Here is an 18547-nt window from a genome sequence, read left to right as displayed (position 1 = left end):
TATTTTGCGAACATTCCCTTAGAATGGAACCCATCACAATAGTGTGTTGTCATCATCATCTAGCTAGCTTGCTAGATATCAAGAGTAATCTGATTTAATACGTAAGAGTCTCGTCTTTCCCATCATCTGTCAAAGTCATTGACAACTCAACACCAAAAAAAATGGGTAAATTTGAAAAACTCTCAGAACAACAACAAGATCAAATCCGTATTGGTAAGTAGTGGTAATTATTGGCTGTTGTAACTCATTCGTGTGTGTCTCTTGTAAACAACTTGTTTTCAATGTAATAATAATAACTCTATGATGATGCGTCTCTCTCCACCAATGATCATGTTCTTCTCTTTGATGGCGTGTTATGATGACCATCACGCGATGATGATGATGGACATTTAACAATTCTCTTACATGATTATGTTTGTCATCATCATTGTGGATATTCCAATGATGTTTGCGTCGTCAATGATTGACATGATTGTTAAATTGAAACTTTTTTCAAAACTCACAACTGACACTTGTTCTTTTTTGGTTTCACAATGATAATGATGGTATGAATAACCACAACCACAACAACAACAATATGGATTGCTTGTGTGTGTTGTCAATATTGAATCAATAATTTATGGATATCAAACACCACCACTCCTTTTCTCTCTTTCCACACAACAATTGTTGGTTAGCCTTCAAACAATGCGACAAGGATGGCAACAATGTCATTGATGTTTCTGAGTTGAAGGAAATTCTGAAGGCATTAGGTGAAGAAGGTACTGACACACAAGCCAAGGAATTGATGAAGGAAATTGATGATGACGGAAATGGACTCATCACTTTTGACGAGTTCAAGGAAGCGATGGCAAGCTGGATGATGCAATAAATAAATTTGTGAAAAATATCAATGACTTTCAAGTGTAGGTAGGGTGATCTGTGGTCGACATTCCAATTCAGGTGTGGTGTTCCTGGAGTGTTTGAGGAAGAGTCTCAATACGATGGTGGTGGTACTGGTACTGTCCCAGTTGGTAGAGTCTATACCACCAATGAAATTGTCGCATAAAACTTTTCCTTTTGAAAAAATCACACAGTTCGAATCGAAAGAGCTACTCTGATCGCCTTGTTGACCCCTCTTCTTCGATCACGATCAACGCGTTGACTCTGTTCTGAGAGGAGGAAAAGAGAGTCTAAAAATATCAAAAAACAGAATTTATTAAAAAAAAAATAATGCTCTCACTGCCTTCCTCGAAATACTCTCTCCGTGCGGGATCATCACTTTCAAAAGTCTTGAATACAGATTTCTCCCAAATTTCTATTGGACATCATGATGAAGAGGAAGATCTTTCAATCATGAATCCTATGGGTGATCTTTCTTTTGGCTTGAATGGTCAAATGGGATTTACTCTTCCTCCCGGTATGAATAATGCTGGTTTTCTCTCTCAAAAAGAAAAATTAGAAAAAACCTATGCCAAGGGTACCACCACTTTGGGATTTGTATTTAATCGTGGTATTGTCATTGCTGTTGATTCTCGTGCATCTATGGGAAATTACATTTCATCTCAAAATGTTAAGAAAGTCATTGAAATTAATCCCTATCTTCTTGGAACGATGGCTGGTGGTGCTGCTGATTGTCAATTTTGGGAACGTTATTTGGGTATGCAATGTCGTTTATATGAATTGAGAAATAAGAGACGTATTTCTGTGGCTGCTGCATCGAAATTGTTGAGTAATATTGTCTATCAATATAAGAATTATGGTCTCTCAATGGGTACCATGATTGCTGGATGGGATCACACAGGACCTAATCTATTTATGGTCGACAATGATGGCACTCGTTTGAAAGGAACAAGATTTTCTGTAGGTTCAGGATCATTGTATGCCTATGGTGTTTTGGATCAAGGCTATCGTCCAGATTTAACAGAAGAAGAAGCTTGTGAATTGGGTCGTCGTGCCATTTATCATGCCACTCACCGTGATGCCTATTCAGGAGGTATCATTAATGTCTATTTGATTCGTTCGGATGGATGGACCAAGATTTCGAGTACAGATATGAATGATTTGCATTATGGAAAGTATGCCCTTGAGAAGGGTGCCATTACTCCTCCCTTGTTGTTGGATTCGAATTGATGAGACTCTTCTGTCCTGAAACATTCAAAGAATTCTTGTTGTGACCCTCGTCATCATCATCATCATCATTACTACTACTACTACCACTACTAGTACGAGTTGAGGAGGACAACCATCATCACCACTACTACTTTGAACTCTGTTGTTGTATGTACAAAATATACATAAATGTAAAATGTATTCTTGTTGTTCCCACATATTAATGATTCTGATGTTTTTGGATGCCATGGATTGTCGACATATCGAGCAAGTTCACAATTCCATGTTCAACACGCTCAATGATTCATTCACCTTGTTCTCGAGAAGTGTTCCTTGTTCAGTGTGCTCTTTTTTAAAAAAAAATTCTTCACTGAAATTGTTCCTCTCCACCACATTCTTCGGGGCAACAGACTGCAGTCTTTGAGAAAACTCATTCTCGACTCATTATTTGTTGTTCCTATACACTGCGTCAATATATTGATTTGCAATATCACACAATTATTCATCTCTAGGTCAATTCGATTCTTCATTGATCATTGTGTGTGCGCTTGTGTGCGTGTGTGATCACTTTCATCATCATTTCTGACCATCAGTATTAATGATTCGTCGTTTTTAATACTCAAAATATTCACCATCATTAAATTTTCTTGTCATCATCATCATCACAACAACAACAACAATGGGAGTCCTCAACCTCGTTCAAAGATTCATTGTTGCATTCATTGCCATTCCAACGGTGATGTATTGCATTAAATATCATTCTCTATTGACTATTATTACTACCACATTATCCATTGTTGGTATTTATGAATTACATGGAATTTCAAATAGAATTACAAATTTATTATTACCTACGAGTAGTACAACTAGTAGCAGTACAACAACAACAACAACAACAACTAGTACTAGTACACCCAACAACCACACTTCTATGAAGAATGATGCTGCCACTTCTTCCACTATAGGAAATTACATTCCTCTCTCTCAACATGTTGAAATTCCAACTCCACAAGACTCTTCCATTCTTACTTCTTTTCATTATTATTTAGATGTGACTTTGACACTCTTTTTAACCTATATTGGATATTTCCATTCAGGTGTCAGTAGTAGTGTCAATCTCTTCAATAGTGGTAATTCCACAAGGATTGATTTTACTCAACACTTGTCTTGTGCCATGATTTTCATCTTTTTCTTTATTTTTGTATTGGATATGATTGCTTTCAGTCCATATGGTCAATCCGATGAACATCACACTCGAACATTTCTCAAAATATTTTTGAGAACATTTTCAGTCTTGTACATTGGTTTGGGATTCTCAAGTGCACTTTATTTGGTTCAAGACTATCGATTTTTATTAGTATTGATTTTATTTTGTAATTGGGCAAGTGATGCTATGGCATTACTCTTTGGTAAGAAATTGGGTCATTATAAATTACATCGATATCTATCACCCAATAAGACTGTAGAAGGTGCCATTGGAGCCATTTTAGGAAGTACTTTGACTGCTTACTTACTTTATTTGGTAAATGAGAGAGTGTTTGATTTGAATGAATTCTTTAGAGATGGCAATGATGATGTTGTCAATACATTCTCACAGAATGGAAGAAGACTACATTATATTCTTCCATTTCATCTTTATATGATTTATGGTATCGTATTGGGTGTATTGGGAATTATTGGAGATTTAATTGAATCTTATTTGAAGAGAATTGCCAAGGTGAAAGATAGTGGAACATTCTTTGGTGCTCATGGTGGAGTGTTGGATCGTGTGGATGGTTTACTTTTTTCATTTCCTATTATGGTAATGATTCACATGTATGCGGTGAAACATCATGATTATTGAAAATGATGAGTGATGTTATTTATATTAATATCGTTTGTAATGATGTTGTCAGTTAGTCATGTGTCTAGTACACAACAATATCACTACCCACAATGATTGCTCTTTGGAAATTAAAATGTTTTCATTCTTGACGAATATTTAATAATATTATTATTGAATGTTGAACTTGAAAAATTATTCAATATTTCAAGTTTGATGGAGTGGAATTAATTTCGAATAATTAAGCACACACTTTAAAAAAATGTCTCGAGATATAAACACTCACCCTCCTTCGAAGGAATGGAGTGATGATGTCTATCAGGTTTCCCTAAAGGAATTCCATAATGTCCACCTTAATCGTGATGATCTGACCAGTGATGTCATTAGTTATGATGATGATGAATATAAGTTACGAGAGGACTCATTGGCACCACCACCACCTCACTCTTCTCTAAGTTCCATTAGTGAACGTTACTCATCTCCAGGACAAGTTACGACGACAACAACTACGACTACTACTCCTAGTAGTAGTATTGGTGGTGGTATTAGAGGTGGTGGTGGTATTAGAGGTGGTGGAATTGGTACTCATGCCACCATGTATCATGATCATGAACCTTCCATACCATCTCGTCCATCACAAGAATCCTTTCCTTCCATTCCTTCCATTCCTTCCTCAACAACAACAACAACACCTTCCTCTATTAAAATAAGCCTTGCATCGTTGGTGAAGAAGGGTTCTCATCATCCAACAACAGGGAACACCACCAACACTGGAACCAACATGGCCACAAGCACCACCACTCTGACCAAAACCACCACCACCACCACCACTCTGACTCCTTCAAAGCAGGAATCGATTGTCGACGTTGAGTTCAATGTCTCAACAACAACAAGCTTGAGTCCGTCCGAGAAGATCTCTCCTCTCTCTGCCATTCATGTCCGAAAAGAATTTGAACAATTGAAAAGGACTCTCAAAGAATTGGAACATAAATTGTCCATCATTGAAAGAAATTATTGCCATCCAGTAGAAGTAGCAGCTTTGGAGGGAGATCAATGACGACCGCGCGCGTCTACGAGCAAAAGTTTGTACTGCATTGAGCTTTCTCTTTTCCCCGAATCAATTAAAATTTCTAAAAATACATTTAAAAAAAATTGATTCCAACCCTTGAATTATTCTCCATCCCGTTCTCCATCCCGTTCATCATCATCATTGAATCAATTCGGTACACACGAGTGGCTATTTTCTGTCTACAACACGAAGTATACTTGTGAACAACCACAACCCATAATGGACTACTTACAAAAAGATGTTGACTATTCCATCGAATTAGGAGAATCCATCCGAAATTTAAAATCCACCTCTCCCTCCATTTCTCCTTCTCGTTCTTCTTCTTCCAATTCATCATGTGCACAATATCATTTATTTAAATATAAATTTAAACCTAAAAGTATGAAAGGAATACATTGGGATGGTAAAATTGAAATTGATCCGAATAATGGAGTCGTAAATTTGAGTGTTAATAATCCATTACAAAGTAATAATACATCACAAAGTAGTAATAATTCAACAACATCAACATCAACATCGCTATTCAAAGGTACCTATGAAGAGAAACATCATAAACAACAATTACATGAATGTGTATTAATTTTTGATAAGAATACACATACCTTCCGATTAGAACGAATTTATGCATTGAGTGGAGGATTGAATAGTGGAACATCGAGTGGTAGTAGTGGTAGTAGTAGTAGTGGTGGTGTATCGAGTGGTGGTATTGGTGGTAGTGCATCCTCCTCCTTACCATTGTACAATAGCAGTGGAATTAGTATGGTCATTACACCTCAAACAAGTGGTAGTAGTAACAGTGGTGGTGGTGGTGGTGGTGGTGGTGGTGCAACAACACTCGTCCAACAACAACAACCATCAAGTAGTAGTAGTAGTAGTAGTAGTAGTAGTGGAAATACACAATTATTAAATCCAATCCAAACAACAGGAACCACCACTCTGACCACCCCCACTTCATCATTCAAATCCAACACCACTCCACCTAAAAAAACACCACCACCCTATTCATCACATTCTCTCGATTTAGAAATACCATCGAAAAAGAAGAAGGAAGAATCACCACATTCATCATCTTTAACTCAAAAGGTTCCAGTGGGTCTCTCTGGAAAACCAGTGGATTCATCCACAGCACTCGATAGTGATGATAGTGATTCCAGTGATAGTGACAGTGATAGTGGAAGTAGTTCAAGTGAAAGTGAAAGTGACAGTGATAGTGACAGTGGATCTGAATCTGATTAAGTGAATCAGTTCGTGAATACATATTTGTGTCTTCATGAACAACCTTTGGGAATGTTCATTAAATATTATCGTTCATTGTTGTTACAACAAGCAATTTAATCTTTGACAATCGTTGTTTTTTGCCGTGCTATTATAGATAATCTTTTCATCGCAAAAAACAACATGAGCTCCTTCAAAGACTTGAAAAAACGTACCATAAGAGAAGAAGAAAAATCCATTACAGATGAAAATGAACTCTTTGAAGATTTCAATAGAGTCTCCAAATTTGCTCCTTCAAAAGAAGATGATAGTAGAATTACATCCAAATAACTCCTCGAAATGAGGAAGAAGATCTTTTGATTGGAGCTCATTTTCATTCGTGATTGAAGGAGCTTGTGAATGATGTTGTGAATTCTAACAATAATCAAATCTTCTTCATTTGTAAAAACAATAACATGATTTTCATTTTATATAATTGAACAATAATATGATTTCAAAAAGAAACTAACAACATTTCTATATTCAGAATAATAGTTTCAATGCGTCTTCAACAATACGAGGATGATATTAGAAGTCAATATGAAATCGAATTTAATATTAGAAGACATCATACCTCCATTATATCATTATAAATAAATTTATATTTTTTGGAGGAAATAATCACAGAAATACTATAATAAAACACAAAATATGTTATAATATGTTATAACAATTTTTGTCATCACTATATATTATGCGATACTAAAATATTTCTCATCCCAATTATCGTTACATCAATTAAATCTAATTCTACATTTAAATTATGCTATTTAAGTAACAAGGTTTAATATTATGTGGTTAACTTATATTATTTACCTGTATTACATATTATTTGAAACTATTATGTAACTCAACAACAATTAGCTAATACAGATGGAAGTTTCTGACTCCTCTCCAAACTACCACTTTTAGAGATGGTGTATCAACTAACAAGCTTTATTTGATATACAGTTGTACAGAAAATAGATGATAGTAGGTTGTGATCATCGAGGAAAATCAGGAATGGGTGTTAATTCGGTAATAATGTTTGTTGGTGAAAAATAAATTAAGAAAAAAACACGTACTGTGATTCAATAATGCTAGTTCAATAAAAATAAAACGATAAATCGGCAAAGTTGGTCATTGTTTATTTAGAAATTTCGTGTTTACTTGTTGCTTTTATCGATCAAAAAAGAATCCACACTCTCAACACCATCTCTTAGGAATTCTACTTGCATCAATGAATCACCATAAACCTTAATTCTCAAATATCCATGATTGGTTTCTCGATATTCACTCCAATCTGGTTGTGGAGAATCCCATTTTGGATTTAACTCAAAACCAGCTGTTCCCACATGAATATGGATGGTTCCTTTCGACATTTGTTCCTGATTGAAATAGTATTTGTGGTGTTGTTGTTGTTGTTGATTCGTGTTGTTTCCGTCGGAATGATGGACACATTGAAAATTCTCACGCATGAGACATGTCCTTTCTAATCATCATCATACACCACACCATATACAAATACACCACACCAATCATATATATATACATGAATTCAAATGTATGAATAAATATCATACACCACTCGAACACTTACCATACGCATGAACATGTCCATACAATGCCAAATCAATGTTATATTTTCTCAATATAAATTCCACTTGAGTTCTCAATGGTTCATAACTTCCATGATTTTCATTACTACTATACATGGGTCTATGAGTATAAAAGATAACAAATGGTGTCTTGTTTCGATCTACTTTTGAAAGATCTCTTTCCATCCAAAGAGTTTGTAATTTAAAATCATGTTCACTACTAATGGCAATGAAATGAATTGGACCATAATCAAAGGAATAATATAAATTAGAAAATGTTGTTGCACTTGATTGAAGTGAACGAGTGGAATTGGTAAATCTTGATTTGTAGGAAGTGAAATTGGATGCATTTTCTAAAAAAACAAATGGAACCAAATTGGAAGAACATAAAATGTGGAGTTCAAATAGGAGTTGTAGTTCAAAAATAGAATTGAAGATAGATCGGTCGATACAAAAAAAAATAACTACTACAGTATTATGAACATACCATGATTTCCATTGCATACCACATAGGGTATCTTCTTTGTGATTGGTTCAATCATATCAAACCATCGCTCCCATTTATATTCATGTTCCGAGTTCCATACATAGGGAATATCACCCACATGAATAATAAAACGAGTAGAATCCCTATGATGTTGTAAAATTGATTGAATAGTTTTTTGACCATCTCCATAGATATCCATATCACCATACACTAGAAATTGGAAGGATGGTTCAATGGATGGAATTAATGTTGAGCTACTGCTACTAGTACTACTAATAGTACTACTAATAGTACTTGGAGAAGCATTTGAAATCTGTTGTGCACTTTGAATGGAACGTTCTACAGCATCTTTTCGATTTAAAATATTAAAAGATTCAATTGGAGTACTGTGTGTACTGGATGGATCATGATTGAAAAGAATTCTATAATAAATAGTAGTAGTAGGAGTAGTAATAGTTGTGGTTGTTTTTTGCTTGTTCTTCAATGAATCATCCATTCTTTGATTCTTTTCTTGACTCATTTGAGAAAGACCATTTAAAATAAATTCATGAACAGTCAATTCAGAATACATTCCATTCACTTGATAGGAAAAGTAATTGTGATGAGTAGATTGTATTTTGATTAATTCTTTTGAATTCTTTTTGATGAGATTTGATTTCTCTTGTTTATAATTTTGTAATTCAGAGTAGGAGGTGGAATAAATGACTTGATAATTTTTGAATTTGGCATTGGTGAAGAAGATGAGTGACATTTCATCATCGGATCCAGTCAATGCAAGATGGATGTGTCGTGGTGTATATTTTGGATCATTTTCATTGATTTTTGATTTTAATGTGGTATTTTGTTTAATAATATTACTTGTATTACCACGCTTTGAAAATTTAGTCTGACTATTACTACCACCAATACTACTACTACTACTGTCGCCACGAATTCCACTACTACCAATACTACTACTACCACCACGAATTCCACTAATTGTTGTTGTAGATGCATGAACGTGATCATCATGTGGTTGGATGGAAAGAGTGACAATCATCATCATCATCACCATAAATAACACCAGTGGTGATGATCGATCTCGTCGTTCTTGTTGTTGTCGGTTGTATGGCAGCAACAGGTAACGGCGGCGACGGCGACGGCGGTTGGCAAGAAGAGATTCAAACATTTTTTTTAGAGAGAGAGGATTTTTCCACCCTCATCATCAATGATGTCATTTATTAAGCAAATGGATCAACAATGGAGTCTTCGTCGTCTATTAGTAGTAGTACTGGGTCATCAATAAGGTCATCATCATCGTCTTCTTCTTCATAGTCATCATTCTGATCCTCCCCTTCTACATCCTCTTGTTGATCCACATTGGACACTGTTATTGGCTGTTGTTGTTCCTCATCATCATCGTTGTTGATCTCTTCTTCATTCCTCTCTGGATACAATGGTATCATGTCTGAATCATCGTCATCATTCAAAGTTGTTTCTTCTTGTTTCAATGATGATTTTTCCAAAGAGTGGTGGTGGTGGTGGTGGTGGTGGTCATTTTCCTCATGACTGACATTCTCTTGTTGTGGATCATCCTCATCCTCTTCTTGCTCTTCAGAATGTTTCATGAATTGTTTCATTAATTGTTTCACTCGATCCTTCTCTTCAGTGACTTGTTGTTGTTTTCTCAATTCCATCTTTTTCTTTTCATCGTATTTGAGTTTTCTTTTTTTTAAGTGAAGCAAATCGATCCAATGCATCGGCATCTTCTCCTTCCTCATACCAATGTTGAGGTATGGAATTCTTCATTTCAGTATACTTGTCAAAGAGTTCTTGACGATATTCATCTTTTGAAGTGAATAACGATCGTTTTCTCTTCATCATGTCCATCGATGTTGTTAATCCAACTCGATTCAATTCTTGTTTCAATTCATCAGAGAGTTGAATGGTAGTGCTCCCTTTCTCCTCCACAGTGCTGCTGCAAACATTAATACCACTCTGACCTCCACTCTGACCTCCACTCTGACCTCCACTCTGACCTCCACTCAATACACCCTTTTGAGTTTCTTTCAAACCACTCGTACCAATTAAGGAAGGATCCAAACAAATCATTTCGTGTGGTATCTTTTCTAACAAGGTTCTCACATTGTAATCTTTCACTTGTTGATCGGTGAAATAGGGATTGGGCATTTTAGAATCAAAACTTGTCGATCCTGATCCAGGTACCATTAAAGAAGAGAATCCACGTGAATGTCCAACTCCTAATAAATCTTCATAAGGACAAAATGATAAATCACACACTGTGGTATGAGAGGGTAATTTGTGAAGTAAATATAAATCCTTTCCAAACAATGAATGAATATGTGTGAAATGCTTATAAATAGCAATACAATGTTTGAGAGAGAGTGCAAGCATTCCAGTTTGAGAGATGGCAATACTGGTCACATGATCACCACTTTTTAGAGTTTGAGGAAGATAACAGGTGGAAGTAACAGGTTGATACGTATTTCGAATGTCCCACACTTTACATGAATGATCAGCAGCTGCAGTGATCATATACATTCCTGTTGGATCTACTGCCACATGTTTCAATGGTGCTTTTTCATGACAAAACATGGTCACTACAGGTTTGTAATCAGAATCACGTGGTTGTACCATGGAGAGTGTTCCATTCAAATGACCAACACACATAATTCCATTGTAATGGTTGGCAACCATACTCGTGATGGGTGAAGATAATTTAATTTGTGCCACATTTTCACCTAATGAAATGTCCTTATAAATGACTTGTCCAATGTCTACCCAGTGTGGAAGGTATGTGGTGTTGGGTATGTGGAAGGTGGGTATGGGATGGGAATGGGATGAGGTGGGAATGGGATGATGAGGTATTGGGAATGTGTGTGTATGTGTGTGTGATTGAGAAACATCATCATCAACAACAACAACAACAACAACAAAATAGTGAATTTCAATAAAGGTGAATCAAATTCACTTACCTTGTTTACCTGTGGCACCCACTAATAAAAAATGAAAAGGTAAATATGCCAAATGTTCCACTCGATGAAAATCTCGACACATGTGAATCTCAACACCTTGTTCATTATAGACATAGGTATAAGGTGATTGTGCCAATGCATACATTCCATCATCCATTAACCATTGTAAAGCTTTTACAGGTTCATTCAATACATTTTCATGAATCATTTCAAATTTTCTCCAATCCAAGGATGCAACATGTCCTTTCACTCCACCCAATAATAATTTCCTACCACTCAGACTATATTGTAATTTATAAGGTGAATATTGAGTTAATTCAATATCATAAATTTTCTTTCTTGTATTTTCATCCACACCTTGTAATAGATCCATTTGAGAGAGTTGACTTGTTTTTGTAAAAATATCCTTTTCAGGATCTAATTCAATACCACGTTCAACTTGAGAATGAATTCTTAATACATCGGATCGAGCAAGATTTGCTTCTGCTTTGGCACGATCTACATCGGACCAAACGATATTTCTAGATACTTCTTGCTTGTTTGAGAGTTTGTTTTTATATTGGAAATAGGCTAATTCTCTCTTTGGAAGAGGCTTTTCATCAATTAAGGATTTTCTTTTATATTTTTGGAGTGCATCTTTTTGAATCTGTAAAGTTTTTTGATAGTATTTGGATTTTTCATAGGTCTTTAAGAGATTTTTAGCCTTTTTAAATAAAAATTCATTTCTCTCTTTTCGTTGTAATTGTTCTTTTTTGGCTAATTCTAATTTTTGAGCTTGTTCTTGTTGTTGTAATTGATTGGCTCTTTCAATGTCTTTGTTTGTTACGAGAGGTTGATAGTTGGGTTGATCGTTGGCAGTGGTACGATTCGAGTGTTGTTGTTTCGATGATGATGATTTGGATCGATCGTTCGGACCATCACCATGATGACTCTCAGATTTTTCCGATGGAGTGGTGGCCGAAATGCCTCTATTGGCTTTTCGTTTTAATTTATCGCGAAGAAGGCTTTTCTGGGTCGTGGTGGTTGACATTTTTTTTGTTCGAATTTCTTTGGTCAAGATTCTTGTTGAACAAAAAGATGAGACCACCTGATGAATCCAAGATGTGATGATGTGAATCGTATGAATCGAGTTTGTTTAAGTGAGAGTTCGAGACATGATGCTTATACCAATTAAACCGATCGTGGATAGTTTCACTACCTCATTGTTATCAATATTGATTGTTCCAGTCAGACTGATCGTTGAACATGTCAAACTTGTCAAAAGAAAAAATTGAAATCTTTTCATTGACACACACACACTGTCAAAAGCACCACTTGCTTTTCTCCCAAGAGAGAGGTCATTGTGATTGAGAATCAAATAATCATCATTCACATCTGACTCTTAACATTTGGAAACACATGTCCGCTCGAACTCCTCCCACACCACTCTTCCTACGACGACAACAACAACAACGAGGTGGTAATAACAACAGCAGCAGCAGCAATTTCAACAATCCTTCAGAAGACTACAACAGTGAGATAGATAGTAATAATAGTACGAGTAGAATTATTATAAACAATTCACCCATTGTATTGAGGAATCCCTACGATGACTATGCTTCTTCCGAACATGATGAAGAGGAGGATGACCATTTCGGCGCCACCATCACCGACCCTACCTTCCCAACAATCACCAAAAAATTCTTCACCACCACCACCACTACTAGCACTAACACCACGAAGACTTTGTCGTCATCATTATCAGACGTACAGCCACCACTGCCACCACCATACGTGTCAGCAACTACCTACATTGTTCCACCACCGGGTATGAAATCAAGTCCAATTCCTACTACTAGTAGTAGTACTACTGAGAGAGGAGGAATAGATACTCCTCATCACCATCATCATCACACGAGATCCACAACTTCCGATCAGAGTAGTAGTAGTAGCAGCAGTAGCTCTCAACATGGTGCACCATCTTTCAACTCACATTTTTCAGACGTTCATGTTTTGGATGAAGACGAAGTGGAATTGAGAAGTGTCGATGGAGGAGGAGGATTGAATCATCATTTACGAGATTTAACCACACATCGTTCTTCTTCTTCTCATCAGAAACATGATTACTCTCGTTCTACTCCTCTCCACCATGGTGGTAGTGATGAAGATTTTCAAATGAATGATGAAAATGATGAGGAGGAGGTACATTACATTTCAGGAACCACTCACAGTGGTGGTGTTATGGTTGGTATGAACAATAATTCATTCTCCTCTGCCTCCTCTTCATCGTTTCATCCTCCCCGTGATGATCAACACCACCATCACCACCACCATCACTCTTTCAATATTTCTTCATCCACCTCTTTTGATCAAATCAATACTTTAAACATGTTAAAAATTATTGAAAGTGCACATAATTTTGAAAACAAAATGAATGAATTGAAACAACAACAATTGGATCGACAACAAAAAACAGCAAACAAATTATTTGCACATGGATTTAATTTAAAGAAAGCATTTAGAAAATATACTGATTTTAAGAATCAGAAATATGTTTGGACTTATTTATCTGTTTTAGGAATTGTTGGTGGAATGGTTGTGTTTTTACAAGATTTAGTTATTTCTTATATATTTTTAGGAAGAGAAGAATTAATAAGTCATTTTAATGGAATGGAGGTGAGTAGTAGGAATAGTAGTAGGAATAGTCCAAGGAGGAGGAGTGAAATTTTTTATTTCTTTCTTGGAATATTCACACTTGCATATATATATTCACACTTGCACATACTTGATACTCAACTCTATCTATTCACACTTGATACTCACCTCTATCTATTCACACTTGATACTCACACCATCGATATCTATTCTATTTTCACTTGTACATTCACAGAACCATGCTGCCAAGTTCACTGTTCAATTACTCATGTGGGTTCTCTATACATGTCTCTTTGTGGTTAGTGCCTTGTTCATCACTGCATGGGTAGCACCAACGGCTGAAGGATCAGGTATTCCACCTGTGAAAGCTATTTTGGTAAGTCATCTCTATGACTCTATTCATCATATTCTTATTCACACACACACACACCTCATTCACACACACACATTTGATATTATTCATCATCATATTCCTATTCACACACACAATCAACACCACAGACTGGTGTGGATTCTCTCAAAGATCCAGTCTCTTTCAAAACACTCTGTGTGAAGGTATTATGTCTTCCAATGGTTCTTGGTGTTGGAATGATGGTTGGCAAAGTAGGACCAACCATTCACATTGGTGCTGCACTTGCTGAGAATTTATTACAACTTTCAGTATTTTCAGGAATTCGAATGAGTAAGACATTGAGAGCTCAAATGTTGGCATGTGGATGTGTAAGTATAAAAGTATATATATAACCATTCTGAGAGTATTTATATATACACACATATACTCATCTATACCATGACAAATGAATGACCTATATATATCATGACAAATGAATCTATGAATCCAAACATGGAATAGGCACTTGGTATTGGTGCTAATTTTGGTGCTCCAGGTGGTGGTGTCTTGTTTGCTCTTGAAGCCATTGGAACTTATTATTCCGTGAGAACCTATGTCAAATCCTTCTTTGTTGCAGTATTGGCTGCTCTCACTGCTCGTCTCTTACACTCTGCAGTGTCGAATCAATTCACTTTTCTACCAAGTGTTTGGAATATTAATTTCACTCTACCAGCCTATACCATTCCTGATTTATTTTCATTTATATTTTTAGGAGTATTTTTAGGATTGATGGGTGTTGCATTTGTTCTTTTTAATGAATTCATGTTGAAAATGAGAGCACGAATTGGTCAATTCTATTTGGGATGTTTGAAGAGTTTTTGTTTTAATAGAACAAGTCAACAACCTCACTCTCAACAATCCTCTCAACAACACAAATGGTACATGTATCCATTTCAAAATATATTTTTATGGTCTCTATTGGTAGTGATTTTAACTGGTGTGGTGACTTTTCCAAATTTATTTGGTAAATTCATGTCATTAACACCTAACAAGACATTGGAAATGTTATTTTATGGAAAACCATTAAATCCAGAGAATGGTGCGATTGGAGATTGGATTAAGGTAAGGGGTTCATTTCAATGAATGTTCAAATTTGTTTGTAATATATTTATTTGGAATGTTCAAATTTGTTTGGAATATTCATATTTGGAATGTTCATGTTTGATTGGAATTTCAATCATAGGAAGGAAAATTGAATAGTCCTTCAGCATATGATGATTTATTTAAGAATTTGGGAATTTTCATGATCTTTCGAGTGATCTTGTCCTTTATTTCAGGTAGGTATATGAGAGTGACTTGATCATCCTTGTGGAATGTTGATACACCAACAACAATAACCTCAACAACAAATACAATGAATACATCAACACTCTGTTGGTTGTATTTGAATATATATCTTAAAAATAGTCTCATTACCCATTCCAGCTGGAATTTACGTTCCATTGGTGGTGATGGGAGCAGGATTTGTAAGTATTGTAATGATGACTCGTAGTAAGGACTCACCCATGTCTGTGATGGATGCACCATACCATTACTTTTCTCGATAAAATCCCCACTCAAATCTCAACCTCAAATCTCAACCTCAAATCTCAACCTCAAATCTCAACCTCAAATCTCAACCTCAAATCTCCACTCAATCTCCACACAGGGACGACTCTGGGGAGAATTTATTCATTATCTCTTTCAAAATGGATACTATGGCAATTCGACACCTCTCACCATCGTTCCAGGTGGTTATGCCATTGTTGGTGCTGTTGCCATGAGTGCCTCTGCCACACAAGCCTTCTCAACTGTTTTTATTTTATTAGAAATTTCAGGTGTTGCTGTGTATTTACCAAGTTTAATGGCAGCCATGATTGCAGTCATCATTTCAAAGAGACTTTATGTCTCTATTTATGATAGTATTATTAAATTGAAAGGATGGCCAGCAGTATTAGAAATACAAACAGATAATGATTCGATTACTGTGAAAGATATCATGTATTATGTTGATCAATTAGTTATTTTAGAAGAAAAGACAACATTGAGAGAAATTCAAGACATTTTGGAATGTGGTAAAGCATTACCAAAGAGTTTTCCTGTAGTGAATAATCGACAAGATATGTTCTTATTAGGAACTATTTCATTGAAGAGTTTACAAGATTTGTATCGAATTAAAAAGGAAGGTTTGGAACAGGGTATGAATCAGAGTGGTAGTAGTAGTGTTGGTAGTGTTGGTATGAATCAGAGTGGTAGTAGTGGTAATAATCAAGGTCATGGTGATGGTAGTAGTAGTAGTAGTGGTGGTGGTAGTGGTGGTGGTAGTGGAGGTATGAATTCACGTGGAGAGAGTAGCTTGACCATCAATAATGGTGATACCACCATGGTAGTCCTTTCGTATCAAGAAGAAGAGAATACAAGTGATCATGGTAGTCGTGGTCGACTGGTTCGAGAACACTCTCTCGATGGAGATTGGATTCCAGCCACTCATGGAACTGTTGAAAAGTATAGCACTTCTCAAAGAACACCATTCATTCACAATAACCTCAACAACAACATGGAACATGATCATTCATCCTCACAAAGAGATCATGAACAAGTAATGATTAATTATGTGACATGTCCTGTTGCTATTAGTGAAGATACTTCTGCTCTTATTGCACATCTTTTATTTTCTCAATTGAGAATTGATGATTTGTATGTGGTTTGGATGGGACGATTGATTGGTGCCATTCACAAAGAAGTACTCGTGTCAAAAGTAACCACGAAAGAAGATTGATGTCTATGAATGGATTCTGAGAGTAAATCTCTTCTTGATGATGTGAATATATATTTAACAACCCTATCACCACCACCATTATCATCACATTCTTTAAAAAGAAGAATGGATATACTCAAGTTCATTTAGGAGAAAAATGGTCACTCTCAACGCATGGATTAAAAGTTATCTGAAAGATTCAATGGCCTGTCGAATGATTCTCTTTCGATCGTTTTCAATGTCATTTAAAATGTAATGAATTCTCAATGGATTTAAGGTAGTACGAGTTGTTAATTGCTTCTTGTTTTGGGTAGGAGGAGGTGTTGCGATGGACTGCAATTCATAATTGATCCATGGATCCATTTCATCTAAAAATTCCTCAAATAAATATTTTGCAAATTCGTTGGATTGCTCTCCTTCTAGTTCTTTTTCTTCCATACCTATTTTTAGAGTTTTCAATTCGTGTTCTAATTCTTCTCTTGTCGATGGAAATTCATCAATCCGTGATGCAATAAATCTCGATTTCCATGGTGGTAATTGATGAGCATAATAATTTTGATAAGAATCATCCTCTTGTTGTTCAAGAAGGAGTAATTGTTCGTACTTGTCCATGATTGATTGAGTTGCACGTTGAGCCATTTCTTCAAAGGAATGAATTGAAGATGCAGTGGTGGTGTTGGTGGTGTTGATATTGGCAGGAGTAGTGTTGTGGGTGGTATTGGTATTCATAATGTTTGTGGTGATGGTATTAGTAGTAGTAGTAATGGTAGTAGTAGTAGTAGTAGTAGTATTGGTGGTGGTGGTGATAGGGTTGATGGTAGTAGTAGTAGTAAAGGTAGGAGGAGGGTTACTAGGGATCGAGTCATTGTCATGATGAGCACTCGAATTCATTTCCTTCTCTTCATTATGAGACAAATCATTGTCTTGATGTTCATCCATTGATAATACGAATGGTGTAATGGTGGATATCACTTGATGAAATTGGTCATTCCTATCTATCGATGGATGATGATGATGAATAGAACTCCTACGAGTGGTTGAACTCTTTTCAAATATCACATTTTCTAAAGAATTGATAAAAGATGCTCCCAATAATACATTTGGAGGTAATTTCAATGATGAATTTTCAGAATCTTCAGAAATTCTTCCATCTAAATAAGCCTTTGAAAAGATCATTAATGAATTATATACAGATTGTGGTAATAAATCATATTTAAATGATGAATATTGATATCGTTGTAATTCTCCTTTTTTGTACTTGTTGACCAAATCACTCCAATGCTGTAATTTTAATTTCCATTTTTTACTTTTTGAATTTAAATATAAATATTGTAAATATTGTACACCATATAACAATCCTAAATAAATCCAAATATTAATAAATGTTGAATATTTCTTTGGATCCAGATAGGTGGCAGTCACAAGATGATGTGTAGGTTGATCACTCCTTCTCCTCCGATTATTTTTCATTGTATTTTTTTTTGAATTTGTTTTACAAAAAGACATGTCC

The 18547-nt window shown here is 35.6% G+C and overlaps 10 protein-coding genes across 10 annotated transcripts; 6 read left to right on the top strand and 4 right to left on the bottom strand.

Moving 5' to 3' along the window:
• Window positions 1-161: 161 nt before the first annotated feature.
• Window positions 162-871, top strand: FDP41_004824 (uncharacterized protein; the record flags this gene model as incomplete). Its single annotated transcript, XM_044708281.1, has 2 exons — window positions 162-213; window positions 678-871. 2 exons carry the CDS (start codon window positions 162-164, stop codon window positions 869-871), a joined length of 246 nt encoding a protein of 81 aa, XP_044560862.1.
• A 341-nt stretch (window positions 872-1212) lies between these two features.
• FDP41_004823 (uncharacterized protein) lies at window positions 1213-2112 on the top strand (the record flags this gene model as incomplete). Its single annotated transcript, XM_044708280.1, has 1 exon — window positions 1213-2112. The coding sequence occupies one exon, from the start codon at window positions 1213-1215 to the stop codon at window positions 2110-2112; it is 900 nt and encodes a 299-aa protein (XP_044560861.1).
• Window positions 2113-2770: 658 nt separating this feature from the next.
• FDP41_004822 (uncharacterized protein) lies at window positions 2771-3934 on the top strand (the record flags this gene model as incomplete). The annotated part of the gene is made up of 1 exon (XM_044708279.1): window positions 2771-3934. The coding sequence occupies one exon, from the start codon at window positions 2771-2773 to the stop codon at window positions 3932-3934; it is 1164 nt and encodes a 387-aa protein (XP_044560860.1).
• Window positions 3935-4175: 241 nt separating this feature from the next.
• FDP41_004821 (uncharacterized protein) lies at window positions 4176-4970 on the top strand (the record flags this gene model as incomplete). Its single annotated transcript, XM_044708278.1, has 1 exon — window positions 4176-4970. The coding sequence occupies one exon, from the start codon at window positions 4176-4178 to the stop codon at window positions 4968-4970; it is 795 nt and encodes a 264-aa protein (XP_044560859.1).
• A 231-nt stretch (window positions 4971-5201) lies between these two features.
• On the top strand, window positions 5202-6218 carry FDP41_004820 (uncharacterized protein; the record flags this gene model as incomplete). The annotated part of the gene is made up of 1 exon (XM_044708277.1): window positions 5202-6218. The coding sequence occupies one exon, from the start codon at window positions 5202-5204 to the stop codon at window positions 6216-6218; it is 1017 nt and encodes a 338-aa protein (XP_044560858.1).
• Window positions 6219-7381: 1163 nt separating this feature from the next.
• Window positions 7382-9339, bottom strand: FDP41_004819 (uncharacterized protein; the record flags this gene model as incomplete). The annotated part of the gene is made up of 3 exons (XM_044708275.1): window positions 7382-7707; window positions 7816-8166; window positions 8301-9339. 3 exons carry the CDS (start codon window positions 9337-9339, stop codon window positions 7382-7384), a joined length of 1716 nt encoding a protein of 571 aa, XP_044560857.1.
• Window positions 9340-9520: 181 nt separating this feature from the next.
• Window positions 9521-9976, bottom strand: FDP41_004818 (uncharacterized protein; the record flags this gene model as incomplete). Its single annotated transcript, XM_044708274.1, has 1 exon — window positions 9521-9976. One exon carries the CDS (start codon window positions 9974-9976, stop codon window positions 9521-9523), a length of 456 nt encoding a protein of 151 aa, XP_044560856.1.
• Window positions 9977-9986: 10 nt separating this feature from the next.
• On the bottom strand, window positions 9987-12305 carry FDP41_004817 (uncharacterized protein; the record flags this gene model as incomplete). The annotated part of the gene is made up of 2 exons (XM_044708273.1): window positions 9987-11077; window positions 11276-12305. The coding sequence occupies 2 exons, from the start codon at window positions 12303-12305 to the stop codon at window positions 9987-9989; spliced, it is 2121 nt and encodes a 706-aa protein (XP_044560855.1).
• A 368-nt stretch (window positions 12306-12673) lies between these two features.
• Window positions 12674-17058, top strand: FDP41_004816 (uncharacterized protein; the record flags this gene model as incomplete). The annotated part of the gene is made up of 7 exons (XM_044708272.1): window positions 12674-13930; window positions 14145-14285; window positions 14411-14629; window positions 14763-15362; window positions 15484-15577; window positions 15708-15766; window positions 15949-17058. The coding sequence occupies 7 exons, from the start codon at window positions 12674-12676 to the stop codon at window positions 17056-17058; spliced, it is 3480 nt and encodes a 1159-aa protein (XP_044560854.1).
• Window positions 17059-17223: 165 nt separating this feature from the next.
• On the bottom strand, window positions 17224-18507 carry FDP41_004815 (uncharacterized protein; the record flags this gene model as incomplete). The annotated part of the gene is made up of 1 exon (XM_044708271.1): window positions 17224-18507. One exon carries the CDS (start codon window positions 18505-18507, stop codon window positions 17224-17226), a length of 1284 nt encoding a protein of 427 aa, XP_044560853.1.
• Between the last annotated feature and the right edge of the window lie 40 nt (window positions 18508-18547).

This window comes from Naegleria fowleri (genome assembly GCF_008403515.1).
Source record: "Naegleria fowleri strain ATCC 30894 chromosome Unknown tig41, whole genome shotgun sequence".
Classification (NCBI taxonomy): Eukaryota; Heterolobosea; class Eutetramitea; order Acrasida; family Naegleriidae; genus Naegleria; species Naegleria fowleri.
Note: the sequence above shows the minus strand (reverse complement) of the source record. Positions and strands in the feature narration are given on the sequence as shown.